Raw genomic sequence first — 24,137 nt, 5'->3', positions numbered from 1 at the left:
ATAATTCACATGAGAATACATAATATATACTTTCCAACATTGGTTTTTCAGTGAATTCCCTGAGATTCGAAAAATCTTTCAGAAATCTTTAAAATATCGAAGTATGGAAGCCCATAATAAGCTCTTATCTTGAGTGATTGCCCCCTCTTCAAGAATCAATGAAAAGTTCAATAGAATTTTCTAACAAAGTACCAAGTAAAATTATGTAAATTTAAAATGCTATAATGTGCATATCATGCAGAAAGTAAAGCTTATTTTTTGGTCTGTGTAGATTTGATGAAATGGTAAGATGGATGGATCACGTTGATGGTATCATTCGAACAATTCTCAAAGAAGTGAACTCCCTGGAAGAGTTCCAGAAAGAACGAACAATTTTCCAAGTAAGTTAAATTTTTATTTATTCGCGCCTACTGTATAATTCACCCTGAAATATTTGTGTTGTGCTCACTCTGGGACACAGATGCAATCACTGACGGTAATTTCGCACGTTTTATCGTTTTTCTTCCATCCTGTCCTCCCCACCTACACCAATTTTCGTTTACTTATTTTTTTTACGTGGAAGAATGTCCTGAGAATGGTTTTTTAATCGTCCTTGTAGAATGTGTGCCATGAAGCTGACAACAAACGAGAAGATATGAAATGGTTGGTCCAGACTCTTGACAGTCTGACAACAAATCGTTCGGACACTGAGGCTGTGAATGAGCAACGTCAGTTGGAACATTTGATAGCTCGTTATAAGAATCTAATTCCAACGATTGAGATAACAATGACAAAGACGGACATCTATACGAAGAGTTATACTTATCGTAAAGAAGTTCATGAGGTTTGCACTTTGCTGGAAAAAGTGAGGAGAGAGTTTACAGTGGAGAGTCCAGAGGTACCAGCTGAGGGCGAGAAGGCAGCTGAAGTGTTGAAAGAGGCTGTCAGCAATCAAGAGAGTCGATTGAGTCAACTGGAGACTCAAAGAGCTAATATCCTCAGTATGCTGCAGCGTGGAAAAGATTTGCTGAAGGATCAACATGCCCCTTCATTCGTTTCCTCGGAAATTCAACAGTTGGAGTCGAGCTGGAATGACACTTATGGCCACAGTGTTGACGCCCTGAAGACCCTGAAGACATCCCAAAAATTGTGGGAAGCGTATGAGCAGCAAAAGGAGGAAATCACGAAGTTGATGAGAGAAGCGAATGACGAAATTCAGAAGATCAAGAGTATGAGCTTCAGGGACTCTCAACAGGTTGCTTCTAACATCCAATTCCAGAAGGAATTCTGCTCGAATTTGAAGAAAACCTCCGGGGAAATTATCTCCAAATTGAAAGATACCGAAGAAAAAATACGCGATATTTCTCCTGGGGAGATTACAATTACCATCAGGGAGGAAATAACGAAGATTGAGAAAGTTGTGCATACGACCATTGAGACAGTGGAAAAACGTGTAACTCATCTGGAAAAGCAAGGGGCTAAGTGGGCTAAAGTACAGAGTGAAATGTCTGAGCTGAAGAATTGGACTCAGCAGAGTGCTCCGCAGGTAATTGCCACTGTACAGGATGTCGCTACGACACCAGAGGAGAGAGTGAGGAAAACAGATATGCTGCAGAAGCAGATAGTCGATAGAATCTCGAATCTCAAGACGCTGGAGGAAGAATCCAAGGAATTGATAACAGGTAAATATTTTTGAGTAGAAATATATATGGAATGATTTCCTGTGGGAAATCTTTACACCTATTTTTTTAATTCTAAAATCGTTAAAAAGCATTTCACCAATCTGAAAAATATAAAGTTTAATTTATGATGGTCAGTAGTAAAGTATGTCTCTGTAACATTGAAATTCCAACTCGTAAAATCTTAATTTTCAGAGCAAACAACCCCTGACTCCAAGCTTCTAAAAACTGAGATAATTGAGCTTGAGAAATCCCTGCAAGCCCTCAACGATAGCATTACTCATCAACGAGAGAGCGCAACGAAAAATCTTGCCACTTGGAAACAGTACGAAGTGAAAATTGAGAAAGTAAAACCTTGGATTATGCAGGCTGAGACTCAAGTTGCGACAATAGGCTCAAAACCATCAACTCTCCCTCAAGCCTTCGAAATGCTTCAAACAGCAAGAGCTTTCGAGCGCCAGTGTCAGCAGCATTTGCCGCAGATCCAAGATCTGTCTCAAGTGAGTCAACAGATTGAGGGAAGAACAGTAGCTGCAGACGAAGTTGATGCAGTTTACACTCGCTGGAATGCTGTCCACGACGTCTCGCTGCAAACAACCACGAAACTAGACAAATTAGTGTTATCTTGGACCGATTTCGAGAAGGACATGGGACAGTTCGATAATTGGCTCAGGAGAAGTGAAGAGACTGCAGAGATTCGGCCGAATGTTCAAACCCCAGAGCCATCGAAGTTAGAGCAAGACCTTAATCGTTTGAAAGAGTTCAATAAAGTGATTTCCGATAGACAGGCACAACTGATTTCTCTCACTCAGGTGTCTGATCACATCAGCCATGGCTTGTCTATCGAAGGTGCCACGGCACTCAAAACTCGAGTCTCTGAGACAAAGGGACGAGTGGGAAAGCTCGCCGACAATGTCAGACAACAGATCAATCTCGTCTCAGACGCTCTCCTCGCTCGCCAAGAATTCCAAATGAAAATTTCAGAATTCGAAACGTGGATGACACAGTCACGTACCAATATCACTGAAGTCAGCGATGTTAATATCGACAATGTCGACCGTAATCTTCAAGCTCTTCATGGGTATCTCCAGGAACACCGGGAGAAGCAGCCCAGTTTTGCAAAAATCTACGAAGAAGTCAAACGACTTTCTGCACAAGGAACACCTCAGGAGGCTGAAGCTCTCAACGAGGTTTACACGAATTTAGCCGAGAAATACAAAGCTCTGGAGGATGATGTGCAGAAGAGGAAGAAGGGCTTGGAGAAGTGGGGAGAGCTTCTCAACTGGCACAACGAAACGAATGCCCAACTCACCCACACGAAATACGAATTAGACAACAGAAAGCCGACTGTTGAAGATCTGGATAAATTGTCGATTGAGATTCAAAAGGTTTGTAGTAAGATTGAGGGTTGGAAAGAACAATTTCCCCTAGTAGATGATACAATGGGCATAAGAATGAGAGACAAGCAGGGAAAACCTTTGACAGCTGCGAGTCTCGTTCACGAATTAGAGAATAAAGCAATGGCTTTGAAAACTGAAATCTCCACGAAGCGGCATAAACTGGAGACTCTCGGAGCTCGCTGGGACAATTTCCGAAAACTCCAGGAGAAATTAACGGAGGACATTGTTACAACTCAGTCATCGTTACAGGAAATCACAATTTCAGTGAAAACATGCGAGCAATTAAGTCCAGCAGTTGAGAAGATCGATGACTTGATTGAGGATCATCAACGGAGAGAGTCGGACAAGAATACTCTTCATCGCGAGGGCAATAATCTCATAAAAGAGGATCAAAAAGCGATGACCAATGTTCAAGTTGTTGTCTCTTCGGTGGATGCCAACTGGGAGAAGGTACATGAGTTATTGAAGGAACAGCGAAAAAAATATTCCGAGATGGACGCCAACTGGAAGAGCTACCAGGAATCCAGGGAGAAACTTGTTAAATTCATGGAAGACTCTAAGAATCTACAAACTGCCCTACATGAAATCCCGAATGATGTCACCCAGGCGAATGTCGCTCTTGAGAAGCATAAGCGAGCCGGGGAAATCCTGAAGAAAGGAAAACAATTCTTAGAGAAGATGGACCAGAAAGCCCAGCAAATCATCAAGGAGGCTTCCTTGATGCCAAACTTCAGAGCTGAAGTAATAGAGAATGATTTGTCCCAGATGAGGATCGAATATCAAGAAACTTACGCGAAAATACTAGAAAAAACTCAGACATTGGAAACTCAGGTCATAATTTGGAAGCAAATCGAGGAGTCGAAGTACGAATTGACTCGATGGTTGAGCGATACAAATGAAGCTTTGACGTCAGCTTATGAACGTTTGACTGACGCAGAGAATGGACAGGTGAGATTGACTCGATATCGGGAGGAACTTCCAACTTATCAACTCCTTCGTGAAGGTGTAAGAACGAAAACTGAGCAAATAATGAGAATGAATAATAACGCGAGCATCACAACGTTAGATTCTCTGAACAAAGTTCTGGACGATCAATTTAAAGTGGTCCAGGAATCTGCCGACAAGTTAGCTGCCTTCACTTCAAATTTAACTGAAAAAGAAAGATCAATAAAGAAGAATCTTAAGAAGTCTAGCGATCAAATCTCGAAGATTCGAGAGGACATTATAAAATGTGATGATTTGACTGGAGAAAACACCAGAATTTTGGTGAGAATTAATAAGTGTCAGCAGTTGAAGAAAGAACTCGAAGATTGCGACAAAGATCTTCTACGAGTGCAACAGGAAATCGCAACTGCATCTGAAAGTTATCCAGCGATTCGTCATTCAACTTTGCCGAAAGAGCTGGATTCGATTCAGGAACGACGCAAAGGTGTCGTCAGCCACGCTGACAAGGTGGCAGCAACATTGGTGGCATTTTTAACCAAAATCTATAATGAGAAATTCAATGCTCTTCAACGATTGGTTGCTACCCATAAGGAGAAAGTTCAGTGGTGTGCACCGGAACAGAACAGCGATAAATATAATCTTGAAGTGAAGATGACATCCTTAATTGACGTTGAAAAAGGAATAAAAGAGTGCAAAGCTAGGAAAATTGAAACGGACAAGTCCCTAGGACTCTTAAAAACCGTCGAAACTCCGGAGACCATTGATGCACTTACTGCTGAACGTGACAGTGTCTCCAGAGATCTAGAATCATTGGAAGACGATTATTCAAAAATAAAGGGAATTCTCCAAAAGAACATTGAATTGTGGCAGCGATATGAGACTAACTCGGAGAACATTTCTACGTGGCTCAAAGAAACTGAGAATAGAATCAGGACAGAGGGTACTGGTTTAATAGAATTACCTCACGTCGAGGACAAAATTAACGAAATTGGTGATTACATCAAAACAGTGAACGCATTCGAGAAGGAGATCAAAGATTTAACAGCCCTTGGAGATGAGATCGTGAAAGTTAGTCCGGAATCTCGAGTGACTCAGTACGTCAGCCACTTAATTGCTCGTTACCAAGCTATTCAGAAATTTTTAGCACAGCATTTGGAGAAATTGAAAGAATTGAAGAATGGAAGGGATCAGTACAAATCTCATGTTCAAGACTTGGAGAACTGGATCGCGGAGGCTGAGAAAAAGCTAAAAAGTTTGGATGGCACTAGCGGCCCTAAACCCATCACTTTCTACCAAGCCCGTCTGAATGAACTGAAAGCCTTCAGGGAGGATCGAGAGAAGGGACAAGGAATTTTGAACAGAATTTCAGAGGCTGGTGAGGCATTATTCCCGAAGATCACCCCTGATCAAAGGGAAGCTCTCCGAGCTGAGCTCAGAAATCTTCGGAGCAGAGTTGATGCATTAGGAGATTGGTCCAACGGAATTTATAAAAAGATCGAGAATGACATGATGCATAGATCTTCATTTGAGGACAAATACTCTCAAGTGAAACAATGGTTATCTGATACACAAGCAAAATTGGGTGACAAACAAGAGCTTTTGCCAACACTTCAGGAGAAAAAACTCGCTTTACATTCGTACAGAGCAATTGCTCAGGACGTAAGTGTTCATAAGAACATTCTTGAACAGTTGTCGACTCGATTGGGTGAAGTCACGGACGACGAAGCCAGTGAAATGCTGGCAGGTGTTATCGAGGGCTACGGGGAACTCGCACAGAATGTTGAAGATCGTATCAGCGTTGCGGAGAAACACGTTGCAAATCACGAAGCTTATTCCCAAACATTCGATAAAACCCGAGATTGGATCAATTCAGTTATCAATGAGTTTTCGCATTTGGGTGAAGATGTGCCTGTGGAGAGAGAGTCGGCTAATGCCAAAATCATTCAAATTCAGAATATTCTGTCCCAGAAACCAGAAGCTGAACGAATTCTTGAGGATTGCAATCAACAATTGAATATTATTCTTGAACAGACGTCACTTGCTGGACATCCAGCGCTGTCGAAGGCCTATGAAGCTCAGAAAAAGTCTTGGGAGAGTTTCTTGGCTCAACTTGAAGCCACTAAAGCCAAACTCAATGCTCTGTTCAACCAATGGACAGAGTTCGAGAAGGTTATTGAGGATTTGGAAGCATGGACTAAGCAAATGGAGTCACGGATAAAGGATCAAACACTGAAGAGCACCGAAGAAACTAAGCGGAATTATCTTGATAATTTGAGAAGCCTTGAAGAAGAGATTTCTGCTAAAGGTGGAGACTTTAATGCTGCGATTGAACGAAGCCAAGGCATCGAGGCTGATTCGGAATTAGTGACAAGAATCTCCAGGCAATCGACGCGTTACCAGGCTATCAGAAATCAAGCCAAAGAGGCCGTTGCCAGATACGAACAGTATGTCAAGGAACACAGTGTCTTCAATGAGCGCTACAATGAATTCTTGAAGTGGATCAACGACGTTCAAGATGAATTAGGGAAGCATAAAGAGATTGTTGGGGATTTAGCTGCTCTTCAGAATCGCCAGAAAAGCATTCGAGATCTGGCAGACACCAGGACAAAAGAAAATCCAAGGTTTGAGTCTGTGATTGATCTTGGAGAGAAACTTTATGCTCACACATCACCAGATGGTCGAGAGATAATTCGTCAGCAGTTGAGACACTTGCGAACTCTTTGGGACGGATTCACCGAAGATTTACAATTGGCAAATCAAAAGTTGGATCAATGTCTCACTCAATTTGCCGAGTTTTCAATGTCTCAGGAGCAATTGACGTCTTGGTTAAAGGACGTGGAGCGTACCATGCATCAGCACACTGAGTTGAAGGCGACACTTGAAGAGAAACGAGCACAATTGCAAAACCATCGAATCATGCATCAAGAGATCATGTCCTATCAAAATCTGATGGAGTCAGTTTGTGATAAAGCACAGAGGCTGGTGGATCAAACTCAAGATACATCATTGAACGTGTATATTCAATCAATCAAACAACTATTTCATAATATCGTTATTAAGTCCCAAGATCTCCTACAGAATCTGGAAGATTGCACTGAGAAACATAATAAATTCAACCTTCAATGCAAGAACTTTGAAGACTGGTTGAATTTAGAAAGGGAAAAATTGGTTGACTGTACTGATATCACTGGTGAACGCGCAGACATCTCCAGAAGGATAGCAACACTATCTGTACTGAAGAATGCTCAATCGCAGGGTTTGGATCAGCTTCAAAAATTGAAGGAACTATCTAAAGTTGTGGTGGCAACGACAGCAACTAAAGGCCACCCAGCAATAGTGAAGGAAGTTGAGACCCTCGAAGCTGCTTTGCAACAACATCTCAACGAGATTGAGACGGTTGAAACTAGACAAAATGCTGCCCTCCAGAAGTGGCAGGACTTTGAGAATCAAATGGATGGACACGCTAAGTGGTTTAGAACAATGGAAGCGGCCTTCAGGGATCAACAGTTGCAATCAACCTTGAAGGATAAGGAGGATCATCTACAGGTCTTCAAGGAGAAGAGAGGAATGATCTTGAAACGGGAGAAAGAAATTGATGAATTTGTCGACAAGTCTCATGGACTATTGAACTCAAGTGGAGTTGATAGAATAAAACCGTCGATTTCTCAAATCAGTAATCGATATCAACAATTGCTGGCTTTGAGCAAAGAAGTTGTTGATCGCTGCCAGACTATCGTTGATGAGCATCGTGCATTCGATGTAAAACTTAAGGCTGTCGACGCCTGGTTGACACCGTTAGAACAGAATCTGATCGCTCTGAAGGCTGAAGAAATTGGTGGAGATTTAGAAGCCAAGAGCAATCGTCTGAAGATGCTGTTGAGTGAAAGAGAGCAGGCTGAAGCTAAAATTTCTTCTCTGAATGCTGCTGGTGACAGAATTTTGCCCACCACCTCCGCTCAGGGTCGTGAATTAATCAGACAAGAGTTGAGGAGCATCAGGGAGAGATGGGACAAGCTTGATGAGGATATTGTGAAGCAACAGAAGAAGCAGGATGCACAGACTATGCAGTGGTCAAGCTATCAGGAGACGCTGCAGCAAATTCTTGCATGGCTGGATAATACTGAGAGGTCGTTGAAACAGGATGCATCAATGGCTTGGTCCACACTTCCCGAAATTAGAGCAAAGTTGGTGAAGAGCAAGGTTTGTTTGTAATTTTTATAGCGATTTTTTTAATGAAAAAAGAGGTGTTGGTCTCTCTGGTTATTCGTAGTTTCACATATTTTACTTTTTAAAGATATAAATTTAATATAAAATTTTCCAATATCGGGAATCGTTCAAAACTACAATTATGTGCTGAGCAATTGGGTAGTAATCCTCGGCCTACCTCCACCAACACCTCTCTTCCATCAATTACTCAGGTACAAAAAATATTTCAATTCCTTAATATTTCATGTAGGAGAATAAGTCGATGAATATTTATTTACAGACTCTCCACCAAGAAATAGTAGCTCACAAAAGAATCATAGAAGCCGTCTCAGAGAAGGCGAATGCCCTCTCGCAAGCCTCTCAAACTCAACCAGATATTATGGAAAGTGTTTCTTCAGTGTCGAAGAGATACACTCAATTGGTAGCTACCTCCCACGAAGGAATAAGGAAACTCGAGAAGCTTCTGGAAATCTTCCAACAATTTCACGATCTTCAAAAAGCCTATCAAGACTATCAGAAGCAGCAGTGGGATAGGCTTGGCAGTTACACCGATTATACAGGCAATAAAGCAGCTTTGCAGGCGAGACTGGTTAAAGTTGTGGAAATTCAGGATGGACTGAGTGAAGGGGAGCACAAATTTACTGTTCTTGAAGAGCACGTTAAGCAAAATGCATCAGCTCTTCCACCAAGATCACAAGAATCCATGGAAAGGGATGTCTCCAATCTTAGGTAAATATTCACATTCCTTAAAAATCCATTTCCGGGAATAAAGCATAACCTCCTGTGCTGGTATCATTACTTCAGATTCGAGAACAAGAAATTTGCGACAGCCGTGAACGACGTAGTCCGTCGTCTCGAAGAGAGAATTCAGTCTTGGAATGAGTATGAAAATACCCTGGAACGCCTTCTAGCTTGGCTATCAGAGGCCGAAGGGATTCTCAAGAATTACACGCTGAAGAATACAATCGAGGAGAAGCAAGAGCAACTGGAAAGGTACACGGTAAGTGATTGTCATCGATGGTTTATCAAAGCTATTAATTCTCGTATTTCACCAATATCCAACGTTATTCATCATTGCGGTTTGTTAGACACTGAAATTTAACTGTGATTAACACGTTTTGTGTCAATGATTGTAAATCTCACCAGGAATTACGAAAGACAGCTGAATCACGAGGAACCGAAATGGCAGAACTGGTGTCACACAGTGATCACTTGGAGCAAGTAAGATTAACAATTGTGGAAAGAAAAAAAAATGCTTGCTTTAGGGGAGATGGCGCTCGAGAAAGCTGTTGAAGGCTTTGGATCGTGCTTCAATCATCATTATATTCTTCATTTGTGTTTATAGCTTCTATTTTTAACGCCAACAAAAATGTTTTTGCTTCTGAATGGAAGCTCTGTAATTCCCTAGAATTAGGGATTTCAATTCATGTCAGACCAGCGTTGTTTAAATGTATAATTAAACAGAAAACTTCTAACAACATATCTGTAGATAAAATCCTATGCGCTGAGAAAATATACGAAGAGAATAAGCTTTAACAAAGAGATTCGATTCAGAAGCAAATTGCTAATTTATTAGCAACAACAGCTACACTCATTCATAAAAAAACATGCAATTATCCACTCGTATGTTTCAACTTGAATCTTGATAATTACAAAGTGCAGGAGGCGAAACCATCACCCAGAACATCCTGTCATCATATTCAAAATTCATATTCTTCTAACACCCGCTCGCGGGGCAAAATTAATTCAGCACAATCTCTCATGGCTTTGAAATATCACTGCAGGGGAAACACTGAATGTCGAAAATGCGTGACGATTTGGCATAAAAATCGAGAAAATTTTGACTTTTACGACATTTTGTAAGATCCCCGATAATTTTTCCACTGGAGATTTAACTCTCCTATAAACATTTTCAGTCCCTGGTGTCCAATCTCCGCAGCAATGAAGCCGAGTTCGACAAGATGGCAGATGATTCTACAGACTTGATAGAATCCAGTAGTGAGACGAGATTCTCCTCAAATGTCCAACAAATCACTTCGAGATTTCAATCGATCCAAGCAACTGCCAAGGAGCTCGTTAAAAAATGCGAGCAAGCAACTCAAGATCATCTAGTATATCTCGAGCGCTACAAACAGTGCATAGACTGGCTCACAGCATCACAATCCCACTACCAAGCAACATCAGAAATATCAACAGCTGACAAACAGGAACTTATAGTGCACGGTGAAACTTTGAGGAATCTTCTCGCTCGTATTGCAGCTGGAACTCTCCTGGTGAATAATGCAGTCGAGGCTGGAGAACGATTATACCCGACAACCGGTTCGGAAGGCCGAGATATAATTCGCCAGCAGCTGTTGGATCTTCAAAAGGCCCTGGAAACTCTCCATGATGGAGTAACATCGACGGAGCGTGATATCCAGGTGAAAATATCCAGATGGTTGGGCTTTGATGAGTGCAGTGACAGCTTCGAGAAGTGGCTGTCGAGATTGGAACAGCAAATCAAGCCTGAGATTGAGTTAAGAACCACCTTGGATGAGAAAAGAATTCAGCTGCAAGTGTATCGTGACTCACTTCACGATATCCAAACGCATCAGGAGAATCTCTTCGCCCTTCGTGATAAGGCAGAGAATCTTCCGGATAAGACAGAAAGAACCGAAAAAATCATCACTGGTTTGACTCAAAGACATGCTAAATTGCTGAAACGAGTGCAAGGATTCGTGGAGAAGTATGAAGCTATCGTAAGCGATCATCAGCAGTACAGCAAAGCTGTGATGGAAACACATCAGTGGTTGGATGCAACTCACAATGCAGTGAATCTTTGGGGAGACACTGAGTTGGAGAGAGTCGCCCTTCATACGAATTTAGATAGATTGAAGAATCTCATGCAAGGTCTTCCAGAAGATGAGCCCAGAATTCAACAGATTGAAAAACTCGGCGAGAAGGTAATCCCAGGCACCCTAGAATCAGGTCAAGTAAACATTCGATCACAGATTGATTCATCTCAACAAGAATGGCAGAGTCTAGTCTCAGCGATAAAATCAACGATCGATGCGCTTGAAACGAAACTCCAGCAATGGAACGAATTCGAAATATTGAAAGAGAAATGTTTGAAGTGGATCCAAGATACTGACACTAAACTTCACGCTGTAGATCTCAAGTCAACGTTATCCGAGAAGAAGGAGCAGTTGGAGAAGTTACGAGCTCTTCAAGGAGAAGTCAGAGCAAAAGAATTGGAAATTGATGCTGTGACTGAGAGGGCTCAGCAATTGAACAAAAGCTTGACGTCGCGGGCGTCAAATATTTCGGAACTCGGTGTTAAGTATCACCAGATCAGTAACAAAGTCAAGGAGTTGAATAATCGTTGGCATCAGTATGTGGCCAATCATCAGGACTTTGATAATCAAATAACAGCGTGCATGGGTTGGCTGGAGGGAATTCGTGAAAAACTTGCTTACTGCTCCGATCTTAGTACCTCGTCCCGAAAGGATCTGGAAACTAAAATGGAGATGATACAGGGACTGTTATTGTACAAAGAGGATGGGTTCGCCAAGATTCAGGGAATCATCGAACTGGCACAAAGTGTTCTTGCCAATACAGCGCCAGGCGGTCATAGGGCGATCAACGAATCTGTGGCGAAACTTCAAGAGCAATGGAGTTCTTTAGCTTCAAAGATGCTGGAAACTAAGACAAACCTCGATGACTCCATTAACAAATGGACTGGGTTGTTAGAGCAGATTCAATCCCTCACTAAAACCGTGGAGTACATGCAGACATCTCTCAATGAGGTTCTTCCGTTCCAGACAACAATGTCAGAAAAACGAGCGCAATTAGAGAGGATAAAAGCTCTGGAGGAGAAAGTTAGATGTGAGAATATTGAAGTTGATGGTTTGAAGACCAAAGTTGCTGAGATGATTGCCAGTGGTGTACAGGGGGCCTCAGCATCTCAGGCCCAAGACACCCTGAATAAATTTGATCAGTTATTCGAGCAGATTAAGTCTCTCCTGATCGAGCGTGAAGATCAATACAAAGATCACAAAACCTACAAAGAAGCTCATGATGATCTGATCGCTTGGTTAAGTCGTGCGAGGGAGAAGATTCCGACAATGAAGCAGAAAACATTGAGTGATAAACTGGCTATTGAAAATGCCGTGGCACCTTTAGAGAGTCTCCTGAATAAAAAAGCCCAGGGTGAACTTTTAGTGGAACAACTGCAAAATACTGGCCAAGTTGTTTGCGCGAGCACCAGTCCCCAGGGGCAGGAAGTAATCAAAAATGAAATTAGAGCACTTGCTGAAAGCTTCGAGACAATGTTCAGGGAGATTCAACAGCAGAAGAATCAGCTGGAGGAGACGGTCAACCAATGGCGAGAGTACAAGGACGAGTACGAGCGTCTGAGTGATTGGCTTCAACAGTACGACATTCTGATCAAAGCACAGAAGAATGCGCTACTTCCCAATATCCAAGAGAAAGCAAAACAAGTGAACGAAGTCCAGGATATTCTGGAGAATTTGTTGAAGGGTCAAGAGCAGATCGACAAATTCAACAAAACAGCTTCATCTCTTCTATCGTCTCACTTGGATACTTATGTTAACAATCAATTGAGGCACTTGAACTCTCGTTACCAGGTCCTGGTGAATTTGGCGAAGGATGTTCTTAACAAGGTCGAGACTAATTTAAGCCAGCACCAGGAGTATGACTTGAACCTCGGGAAAGCTCGAGAATGGATTGATAACGCTAAACAGATTATTCGACAAGGAACAGAGGGTGCATCAACCAGCAGTCGAGAGGAATTGCAGGAGAGACTGGACAAGATTCAAGATTTACTGAAGAAACGAGAGGAGGGACAGAACCTCGTGCATTTAACCGTCAATTGTGGTGAAAAAGTAGCGAGGAATACAAGATCTGATGGTAGAGAGGAGATTAATGCTCAGCTGAAAGAAATCCAGAACGACTGGGAACGTCTAGTGAAAAAGATTTCAACCACGAAAGTTCACCTGGAAACTAGCCTCCTTCAGTGGGCGGATTACAGCTCGTCTTATTCGCAATTACAACAATGGATCAACGACAGAGAAGCTAAACTCCAGCAAGTCTGTGAACAGAAAGTTTCAAAAGCGAAGAAAGGCTTAGTTGGGCTCAATTCTCTAGCAATTGGAGAACGAAAAGCCAACTTGAGACAGACAAACAGTATCGTCCAGGATATAGTAGCCTTTGAGCCAATGATACAATCTGTGACAACAAAAGCTGAAGATCTTCAGCAAGCAACTCCTGCCACTGAGATCTCGATAAAGTATGAAACCCTGAGCAAACATGCCCAAGAACTTTACGCGAAACAAAAGGAAACGGTGGAGCAACATCAAGCCTTCATCGACAGTGGTAATGAGTTTGTTCAGTGGCTGAGAATCGCCAAGGAACGACTGGGAAAATGCTCAGAACCTACTGGAGACAAAGAGTCCCTTTCCAGCAAGATAACACAACTCAAAATTCTCCAGAGTGACCTCCCTGAAGGGCAGAGAAAGCTAGAGAAAGCGTTAGAATGTGGTAATGCTGCTTGTCAAATAGCAGACGCCGAGGACAAGGAAATAATCGAGGAAGAAGTGGCCATATTGCAGGAGGAATATGACAATTACGTTGACGCACTGAACAATGCCAAGAGTTTGCTAGAAATTGGTATTGTAAAGTGGACAGAATATGAGGATCAGTATTCAGAGTCGTTGGAGTGGCTCACACAAACAGAACAATTGGTTCAGCCATTCAACAAACTCCAAGACAGTCTGGAGGAGAAAAAGAATGTCCTCGAGCAATTCCAAATTCATCTGCAGACATTGTTCGACTGGCAGAAAGAACTAGACAGACTCAACATGAAGGCACAGGTTCTCCTGGAGACATGTGCAGACACCAGAATATCAAATCAAGTGACTCAACTCACCACGAAGTACAATGCATTATTATCCCTCGCGAAAGAAATAATGCGACGTTTAGAATTGCATTATCAAGAGCACCAACAGCATAATACACTTTACCAGGAATGCCAAGACTGGATAGACCGAACTCGAGAGAAACTTGGTGAGTGCAAAGTCATCCCATCGACTCTCACTGAAGTCAATAACAAATTGAACACCTGTAAGGCAATTCGCCAGACGCTGGAGCAGGGACAGAATAAATTGAGATATGCTCTGGAGCTGAAGGAGAAAGTTATCATGAATACTGAACACAATGGCGCCGCCAAACTCCAGGAAGACACTGACAATCTTCGGGCAGACTTCGAGAAGCTCATGATTGATGTTGAGGAAGCACGACAGAAACTCGCGGTTCGTGCTACCGCACTTGAAGAGCTCGCCAAGCTTCACCGACTTATAACGGATTGGATTGACGAGGCTGAAGTCAAGGTGAGACCTCAGGAGCCTTACAAGAATGATTTGAGTGAAAAGAGAGCATTGCTGGAAAAGTACAGAACTGTTCAGAGAGACATGCAGGTCCAGGCTGATACAATGGACAAATTAAAATCGAAATTGAATGAAGATACCAGCATTGCAAGAGGACCCTATGACACTACGATATCGAAATATGAAGATCTTCGCAGATTAGTCAGTGAAAAAATAACTACTTTGGAGGATCAGGTGAGGGAGCACGAGAGGTTCCAACAGGCCCAGAACGAGGCGTCCGATTGGGTCAGGAAAATGAAGGTGGACGTTCAACAGTATAGCTTGACTCATGGAGAGAAGGAGAAACTCATTGAGCGCGAGAGGAAAATCAACGAAATCATGCAATCCTTGCCCAAGGGTGAATCCCTCATTAAGAAAGTGGTTGATCTCAACGAGTCGGTGATTCATTCAACAGGGCCTGAGGGTCAAGACACTATCAGGCAAGAAGTGCGACAGCTTCAGCTCGATTGGAAAGCTTTAAAGAGCCAGTGCGAGGAGTCCCAGAAGACATTATCAAACTGTATATCCATGTGGTCACAATTCAATGCTGCCACGGACAGCATGAAAGCTTGGCTTGACCAATTCCAGAACAAAATAAATGATGAACAAACTCGTGAGAATAAAACTCCAGAAGATCTGGAAAGGTGCAAACAATTGGTGGAGGAGGCGATCCGTCAAAAACCAGTTCTTGAGGAATTGAATGACAAATGTGAAGCTCTTCTTGAAATTTCGGCTTGCAGCTGGGCGAGAGAAAAAACTGTTCAACTGCAGTCGATTTACACTGCACTCTTGACTGAAGCCCAAGGATTAGTATCAAGAGTCGAGAAAAATCTCTCCGATCATACGGAATTCTTGAAAGCCAAGAAAGAAATGGAGGATTGGTTGCAGACAGCACATGGCTCAGTGCAAGATTGTGCTGGGGTAGGGGATTTAGATTGGGCTCGTGATAAGCTCCAGACAACAAAACTGGTGGCAACTAGAATAACGGAGGGACAGCATTTGTTATCAACACTTCAAAATGTATTTGCCAAGGCAATAAACACTGCACTTCCTGAACAGCAGGAACAATTAAGAGGTGACATGGCTGCGATGAGGTCCAGTTGGGAGCAGCTGAGTATGGATCTCAATACTGTGCAGGCTCAAGTCAAGTCAATTTTAACTCGATGGGAGGATCACGGTGATGCTTACGAAAGATTTAACAAATGGTTGCAAGACACAGAAACTACCATTCAATCACTTCCTGATACTAAAGGAGAAATTGGCGAAATGAAAACCCTTTGTGAACGCTATCGCCATATTCAGGAGGAAGTGAAGGTGAAGAAAACAGATTTAGATCATCTACTGGAAGAGTCTATTGAACTGTCTTCGTGGGCGAAAGATACCAGAACAGAAGAAGAGGCGAAGAAACTTGCTAGTCGGTGGGAAAATTTGCGAAAACTTGTGGACGAACAGAAGAGTCTAGTGGAAAACGAAATCAGAGAGTACAATTCATATCACAATGCACTTCAGGAAACAGAAAAATGGTTACTTCAGGTGTCCTTCCAACTGATGGCCCACAATTCCCTGTTCATCACTAGTAAGGAGCAGACACTATTGCAGATTAAACAGCATGATACTCTTCTACAAGAAATCACGAATTATCAGCACAATTTAGATGAACTGAAGGATGAAGGACAAGGACAAATCGATCGTTACGTCTCTGTGAATCCCGCTATTGAATCTACCATTCAAACTCAATTACAAAACGTTCAGGACAGTTACAATTCTCTTTTGAATACTGCTCTTCAAATTAAGAATCGTTTGAGTGAGTCTCTCGGGAAATTTGAAGAATACGAGAGAACTTTGGAGAGTATAATGAAAAATTTGGACGCTTACGAGCCGGAGATGAACCAACAGTTGGACGCCACGTTGGACACCCTTGAGAGTGCAGAACAGAGTCTGGAGAGTGCACGAATACTTCATAATAAACTTCAAGCGGAAAAGGCAAGATTGGCAGTGGCTATCGAGGCTTGCGAAGCTGCCGCTGCTTGTGTATCACGACCTGGCAGCCCTCTAGATGCTCCACCAGTGCAGATACCGCAACGAGAGGTCGAAGTGAGGACTAGACTCGAAGATTTCATCGATCAGGTAATTACTGGGCAATATTAATAATTTTTTGTATAAATTTTCACTAAGTACTTTGGTCATTTCTTTACTATGTAACGCACTTTAAAAATAATTTTACTCATTGCGGAGAGTATCTCTCAATTATTAAATTTTTAATGTGTAATATGCTACTGATATTCCAATTCTTAATTTAAAAAATTAATTAATCGCGTGACAATGTTTTTCATTATTTTGCGCTGATACGACTAAATTGAATAATTATTTTTAATATTCTGCTTTTGCATGAGCTACTTAATTTTGTGTTTTTTTTTCACTTGTGAATGCAGAAAGATAATCCGAGTACTGCTGACAAACTGAAGGTACTCTTGAGTGATGTGGAGAGTAAAGGCTTTTTAACGAAACTGAATGACATGTGTGATAAGGTTTGCAATGTTACTTATTTATTTTAATTTATCATACGATCAATTTTTCGCTTTCATTATAAATTACATAATAGTAAATTTGCAAGATCGAAACATACTAGGAAAAAAACGGAAAATTATGCTCAATTGTGTACTCAAGCTCAAAGTCAAGGCCTTCAGCCTTAGAAAACGTCAGTCGATTAGACTCGTCACACGTACAATTTTTTTCATTTCTTTGGCATCCCATGGTATATCATAAATTCCTCAATGTCACTTGTCATTATTCAAAAACTTCAAGATATCCTTCTGCCGTCAAGTTTGACAACCTCTTAACCTCATGCACTTCCAAAATTTAGATGCAGGTGCATTTGGCAAACGTTTCCAAAGCGGTAGGAGACCAGGAAGAGCAAACCCGCCAGAAAAATGCTCTACGTTCCTGGATAAATCAACAGCGAGCCCTTTGTGCCGAATGGAAATCTCGTCCAGCAAAGTTGCGAGCAGAAGCAGCTCAAGCCGAACTCCAGGCGATGAACGACATCTTAACAAGCGTAGCAGATCGTCGATCTCGTGTATTAACTGAAATGAACCTCCGAACAGACGGTCAAGATGACGATATCGAGGAGGGCCTGAACAAACTTGAATCAGAACTTCTGGAGGCGATCGCTGACAAACAAGCGGCCCAGGACTTGATACAAAAATACAGATCTCAAGTTCACGACATTCAAAATTGGTTCGATTCTCTCGCTAAGAAAGTCGACGTCATTGAAAAGGGAAATGGTTTGAACATCGGTCAGAAGATCTCAGCAGTGAAAAACATAACTTTAGAATTCGAGACTCAGGCACCACGGAGACTGGAAGAGGTTAAGAACTTCGCTGATCAGGTGACAGATTCAGTCAGCAATCTTGATTCTCAGCAGATCGAAGAGCAAATTAAATCAGTGGAGCGAAGATATGCCGACATTGGCAAAAAGTTGCAGAGGAAATCACAAGTCTTGGACATGACGGCCCAGGGAATTGAAGCAACGCGAAAAGAAATTGAGGATAATAGAGAGTGGATCAATCAGAAGAAGCAACAGGCCAGAGTCCGTGAACTTCTCGGCTACGAAGTCAAACACGCAGACGATAGGGTTCAGTCGCTAAAGGCGATGTTGAAAGAAGCCGAAAACAAACAGATCGTTATCGACACTCTAGAAAAACGAGTTGGCAATATGCAGAATGAACTTGAAGTAGCGGAGCAGCAGGAATTGGAGTCGAGCACTAGATCACTTCGAGGAGAACAGGCAGAGCTCTGTTCAATTCTCAGAGAAGAAATCTCTGGCGCTACAGCTGCGTCAGACGCGCGAAAGAAACTTGAATCTGATCTCGATCGTGCAAAACTGTGGATTCGTGCAACGCACAATGACCTGAAGAAGCTCAGTGGATATTTGCCATTGAGAAGTTTCAAAGTCGAGCAAGATATCGCCCACCACAATGGAATAGACACAGAGATATCAGCGTTTAGTGAGCACAGTTTGAAAAATGTCTTGAAGCATGCAAATTCACTGATGCGAGATTGCAACGATGAAGATCGAGCTAAGCTTCAATCGATTATGAATGCCCTCAACGAGGATTACGATGCCCTGAAACAAGAGGCAGCTGAAAAACAAGCGTCATTGGTAGACCTTCTCCAAGGACGAAAGGCCTTCGAAAGTGAGATCGACCGCTGCCAGCGGTGGATCAAAGAAGCTGAGACTGCGACATCCTCAGACGTAAGAACATCGAGTGTCGACGTTCTCCGCGAACAGCTGGCCAAATACGATCGTCTGAAGGACGAGGCCAAATCGTTCGGAGAAGACGTGGAAAAGATCCTGCAACAAGGAAAATCCATACTGCCCACGGTAAGCGATGCAGATAAGTTAGAATTGAGTGATCAATTGAAGAGCATGAAAGACGCACACAGCCGAGTAGCTGCTATCATCAATGAAAGAGCAGCGACATTGCAGAAGAGCATTGCTGAGGCTGAGGAGGCAGCAGCCCGAGTGGCAGAAGCAGTTCAATTCATGTCCGACATTCAGAAGCAATTGCAGGATCTCAATAAGCCAATTGGACCGAGGGTCGAGGACGTGGAGAGCATGCTAACTGCATATGAGAAGATCTTGGGAGATTTGAAGGCTAATAAGGAAAAATTGTCAGACTTGCAGTCGACAAATATTGGCGATCTCCATGGAGTCATTGCCCAGCAGGATGATCTCATTCGTGCTTTAGAAGCGCAAATAGCGAAGTTGCGACAACTTCTACTGCTTCGTCAGCAGTTCCTCGCTCTTATCGCTGAAATAACGGCGTTCATTGCTAAATACACGGAAATTGTGAGGGATATTGAGAAGCAGGATCAGCCGATTGAAGACAAGATCAAGAGATATGGCGATGTAATTTCGAAAATCCAAGAGTGTGAGGCAACGTTGGCTAGTGCAACAGACAAGGGACAGCAGATTGCAGCTGATGGATCTGCCAGTGATAGGAACAACATCACTGATCAATTAGGATCGTTGAAGCAACAACTGCAGGGCCTCAGACGAACTGTTGAGATGCAGAGAGATCAGCATGAGCTGACTGTTGCTGAACACAAACGTCTGGCTAATGAACTCTCCGATATTCTGGATGGCATGGACACGAAGGAAAAACTTGTGAAATCCCGACCATTACTGGAGAGATCTCCTGAGAGTGTTGAAGATGAGATCAATAAACACAAGATTCTCTGTGAATCAGTAAACGAGTATCTCGATAGAATTCGAGCACTGAAAGCTTCGGTTAAACATGAGGAAAGCATGCCGGGATCGTTGAAGGAAATGCTGAGTGAGGCAGTTTCATTGCTGTCATCATTACCGAGAGAAATGGAAGATCGTGGTGCTTACTTGGAGAGCAATTATCAGATGCGATTGGATTATGGAGTGTTGACGGAGAAACTGCATAATTGGGTGAGAGAGGCGGAAATCAGACTGCAGAGTGATAAGGATGGACTTGATTTTGATAATATCGTGAGTGATCTCGAGGAGCACAAGATTTACTTCAGTTCGGAATCATCAATTCGCGAGTTGGTGTCTCAGCAGATTCAACAGTCGGCCGACAAAATCTGGCCGTCGTTAACTAGTGCAGAACAGGAGGAGTTGAGCCTTGAACAGCAGCAACACACTCAACTACTCAAGAACACGTTGAACACTGCCAAGTCACATCGTGCCAGGCTCGAACAGGGCGCAGACAGCTGGAAAGATTACACTCAGACCTTAGAGCGTGTGAAAGCAGTGATCGCCAGGACGAGATTCACTGACGAACCCGTGACAACACTTGCTGGACTCCAATTCAATATTCAGAAGATCACACATGCACTTAATGACATTCAGAATCAGCAATTCGAGTTGGATCTATTGAATGAACGTGGACAGGAAGTGCTGAGTCTAGCTGATGTTAATAGCCATCGGAATATTGAAGCACAACTTGCAGAGTGCAATGCTGAGTGGCGTGAGCTTGTGTCCGGGTTGGAGGGACGTAGGGATACCCTCGAGGCGCTTTCCAAACATTGGGAGGAGCTTGAGGCAAGGTGGAGTCACACGGAAACGAGACTCACGGCGATTGAGGAGAGAAGCAAACTCGTGGATACTGTGGTCAGGTCGAAGCAACATATCAGGGATACGATCAAAGCTCTTGATGTAAGTGCACTTTTATTGATTGGATATATAATGAATGCAGAGAAAATCCAACTCCATATGTTTTTCCAAATTTTTATCTTGAAAAGTGCTCAAAAATTCTGACAATTTTGTTAAGAACCCGAAATTTGCTGCAATGTTAGTAAAAAAATAGTTGCGGTATCTATTCCAAACTGAAATCAATCAATACATTATAAACAAACATTCCCCTTCATCCCCATTACCGACACCGCCTGACACCGGGACAGGTGTACCGCTGCCCCTCAGACAACAACCAAATTCAGTTGTTTGGATACCGGGTATCGAACACCACCGCATCCGAAATAATGGATTTAATTTTATTTCTCAACAGGAGTTGGTTGTTGAAGCTGAAAAGCTCGAGCCTGTCACGGAGGAAGTGAAAGGTCTCACTGGACCAGTGTTAGCTTATCTCGCAGCTTTCACCGACGCTCCAGCCCGCGCTCTTCAAGAACGTCTTGACAAACTCGAGAAGTCTTCGGCAATGTAAGTCAATCATTCCATTACTGCTCGACGTGGATGAAAACAATTTTTTTTCAACGATTAAAAAAAATCAAATGAACCAAAAACTCAATTCCAATGTTGTTCACAGAGACATTACTCATTAATTTGAATAGTGCACAAGCGTCCACTGCGAGCAGATTTAGGCATGCGCATGAATTCTAGTTCTGGCATGAGCTTCGTTGCTTTATCCCCTATTTATAAGAATTTTCTTAATGAGCGAACGAGAGAGAAATAATAATCTCTATACTGCGAAAGTAATGGTCTTCACGATCATCAGCTCATCTATAGGGTGAATTATAGATCCGTAAATAGACGATTACTATTTACTTTAAATTTAAGTATGATTGCAAGCGAAAATTTGTAGTAGTTCCCGAACAAGTACGTAACGCTTAATTATAAATTCTAAAGTTTATTTACATGAATATCTTGAACTGAGAAATCGGCATCTTAAAATTGTATACTCTCGGTGGAGTATGACAAGTGAAAAACGTCATGACCGAATCCGTACAATGACGCAATTCACGTAAACATAAAATGTGCACAAGACGAGAGAAAGGTCGTGCTCTTATGCGAAGGCTGACGACCGTGGCATTCGCATTTGTCTCTTGATTCCCCACCTTCCACCAATGGCCGCGGAATTAACGATTCGTTCAAATTCGTTATGATCAATTCAGTCAATCTCAAACTATTGAACAGTACGCTGCAGCTATATTTTGCTAAATTAGGATTATTCTCAAACTATTGAGTAGTTTTAAATTTGAGGATTTTTTTTCATCAGTGATATTATGGATTTTATCACATAGTGGACAATGAGTTGGTTATTGGATTTTGGTGACGAGCCTCTGAGGTGATTATTTCCGTAAATAATTCTTCCGAGATATTTTTTTTATCGCACAGCAGAAAATATATAAATTGAAAAAATATTTAATTTTGAAAGACGATCTGGTCTCATTATACTGGGCCCGCACGGTAATTTTCCTCGTCCCTTCTTGAAAAATAACGTGCCTGTTCCGTAATCCGCCAGTCAAAGGAATATTCAGTAAAAATGACGGAACAGTTACGCATTTTTTTACTGAACGTTCGATACTTTTTCGAGACCGTTCTGGACTTTTTCCTGAAACTTCACTGACAAAGTGCGTAACTGCTCCTTAATTTTTACCGAACATTGATGTGACTGGCAGATTACGGAAGAGGTACCTAATTTTTCAAGAATTTTTCACTGCCTCCATTTACATGAATATGTTAACGTTCATAAACTCTTCTAAAAAAATGAGAAGCACAAAGTCATTGGCATTTCACACTGACTCGACCTTAGAGTAATTCAAAAAAAAAAACATGGATGTCAATAAATAGTACTTTTGTCTCCGTTGGAAAAGCCTATTATTAACCCACTGGGTGTCTGCATCAGCGGTATCACGGAGGAGTTCGAAAAATCACCGCCTAATGTTTTAAGGTGCGTGGAAGCCGGCCTCCCCGAATCTATTCGCCGCATGCGTAGTGAACTGATGCTTGCTCTTGGCACAGGGGCAAGTGATTTGTAGGTATAAGCCCGGGGAAGGGGGACCGAGACAGCCAAAATTGTCATCAGCATCTCAATACGTTTCGAACTACGAACCCCTGCTGTTCGGCTTGTTAGTGCCGCGCCATACTGTTTTACCGCAATATAATCTACAAAAAAAAATAGTAGAATTCTCCAACGCCGTAAAACTTGTTGAGCTTTTCTCATATAAAGAAGGAGATTCGCGAATATTTCCGAGCAAATTTCATAGGTAATTGATTGTGTCGAGAGTCTAATAAAAGTGAAAGAAGTACCAGTGGATTTGAATGAAGAGGAGAAGTAGTCGGTGCCGGATCAGACGAAATTCCCGCGTTACTTCTGCGCAGAATCGCCGTGATTAACCCGGTATCCCATCATCACGATATCAATCACTCAATGGGAACGGGAATTTAAAAAATTGAACGAATAGACGCGAATTTCACGAGTAATTATAGATTCATAATTCCCAACGGGCGTAAATAAGCCAATGCGTGCCAGATTTACGAGTCCTCGTTCTCCTTCGTCTTTATCACTTGGATGATGTCACGTAAAACTCGCGCTGTGAAAACGAAAAACCCAGTCACTCGACATTGGCACGATTTTATCCCTCACTTTTGATGTTTCAAGTCCGAGAATAGGTGAATTTTTGATAGTGATGTCATAAGCTCACGATGATTCTATCATCCTACAATACTATAGCTTAGCGAGTGACAAAATAAATGAGAAAATTTTATTTTCACTGACAAGAATGACCAGGAACCACAGCATGAAAAAAAAAAATTATATTCCCATATAAATGAACATTCACCGTGTCTGAAACTCGTGCGCGCCAAAGCAACATACTTCTACCGGTCTACTTTTAGCCCAGTTACTCCGTCTCACTTCCTCACAAGTAACACCAGGAGTTACGCCAGCCCTCTACAAGACCTAAGGCGAGGCGAGTGATGAGGGCTCCTGCATATTTCTGATTCTAAATTCGTAATGACAATTTTCGTCCTTTCACCATTCCCCCAACGATAACTCCTATTATTATCGGTGAATCTAGTGTAGCTATTGAATCACGCGCCAATTGTTTTGTTGTAAATATGAAACTACCACATTTTTCTAGGTCAACGACTAGTTTTATTTTTGATTCATTCCCGAGTCGAAAATAACGTGGATACAAGAACGCGTTATTACCTCATATTTGCAATATTAGCATACCTAATGCTGCTTGATAATTCCAATTTATGGAATTCCATACAGTCACGAGCGTTCTGA

At 42.2% G+C, this 24,137-nt stretch overlaps 1 protein-coding gene across 2 annotated transcripts in view; it reads left to right on the top strand.

Annotated features, from left to right (window-relative positions):
- The window catches only part of Msp300 (Muscle-specific protein 300 kDa), a 56,773-nt gene that overhangs the window by 15,072 nt on the left and 17,564 nt on the right, over positions 1 to 24,137 (top strand). For both annotated transcript variants that reach the window (XM_064126108.1, XM_064126110.1), the window contains exons 11-20: positions 272 to 380; positions 599 to 1,661; positions 1,854 to 8,203; positions 8,490 to 8,938; positions 9,014 to 9,209; positions 9,356 to 9,430; positions 10,126 to 16,758; positions 17,064 to 17,159; positions 17,495 to 20,821; positions 21,171 to 21,322. In XM_064126108.1, coding sequence (XP_063982178.1) covers positions 272 to 380; positions 599 to 1,661; positions 1,854 to 8,203; positions 8,490 to 8,938; positions 9,014 to 9,209; positions 9,356 to 9,430; positions 10,126 to 16,758; positions 17,064 to 17,159; positions 17,495 to 20,821; positions 21,171 to 21,322 — 18,450 coding nt within the window. The remainder of the gene's footprint in view (positions 1 to 271; positions 381 to 598; positions 1,662 to 1,853; positions 8,204 to 8,489; positions 8,939 to 9,013; positions 9,210 to 9,355; positions 9,431 to 10,125; positions 16,759 to 17,063; positions 17,160 to 17,494; positions 20,822 to 21,170; positions 21,323 to 24,137) is intronic.

This window comes from Diachasmimorpha longicaudata, chromosome 8 (assembly GCF_034640455.1).
Source record: "Diachasmimorpha longicaudata isolate KC_UGA_2023 chromosome 8, iyDiaLong2, whole genome shotgun sequence".
NCBI lineage: Eukaryota > Metazoa > Arthropoda > Insecta > Hymenoptera > Braconidae > Diachasmimorpha > Diachasmimorpha longicaudata.
The sequence above is the reverse complement of the archived record's forward strand: the minus strand, read 5'-3'. Positions and strand labels throughout refer to the sequence as shown.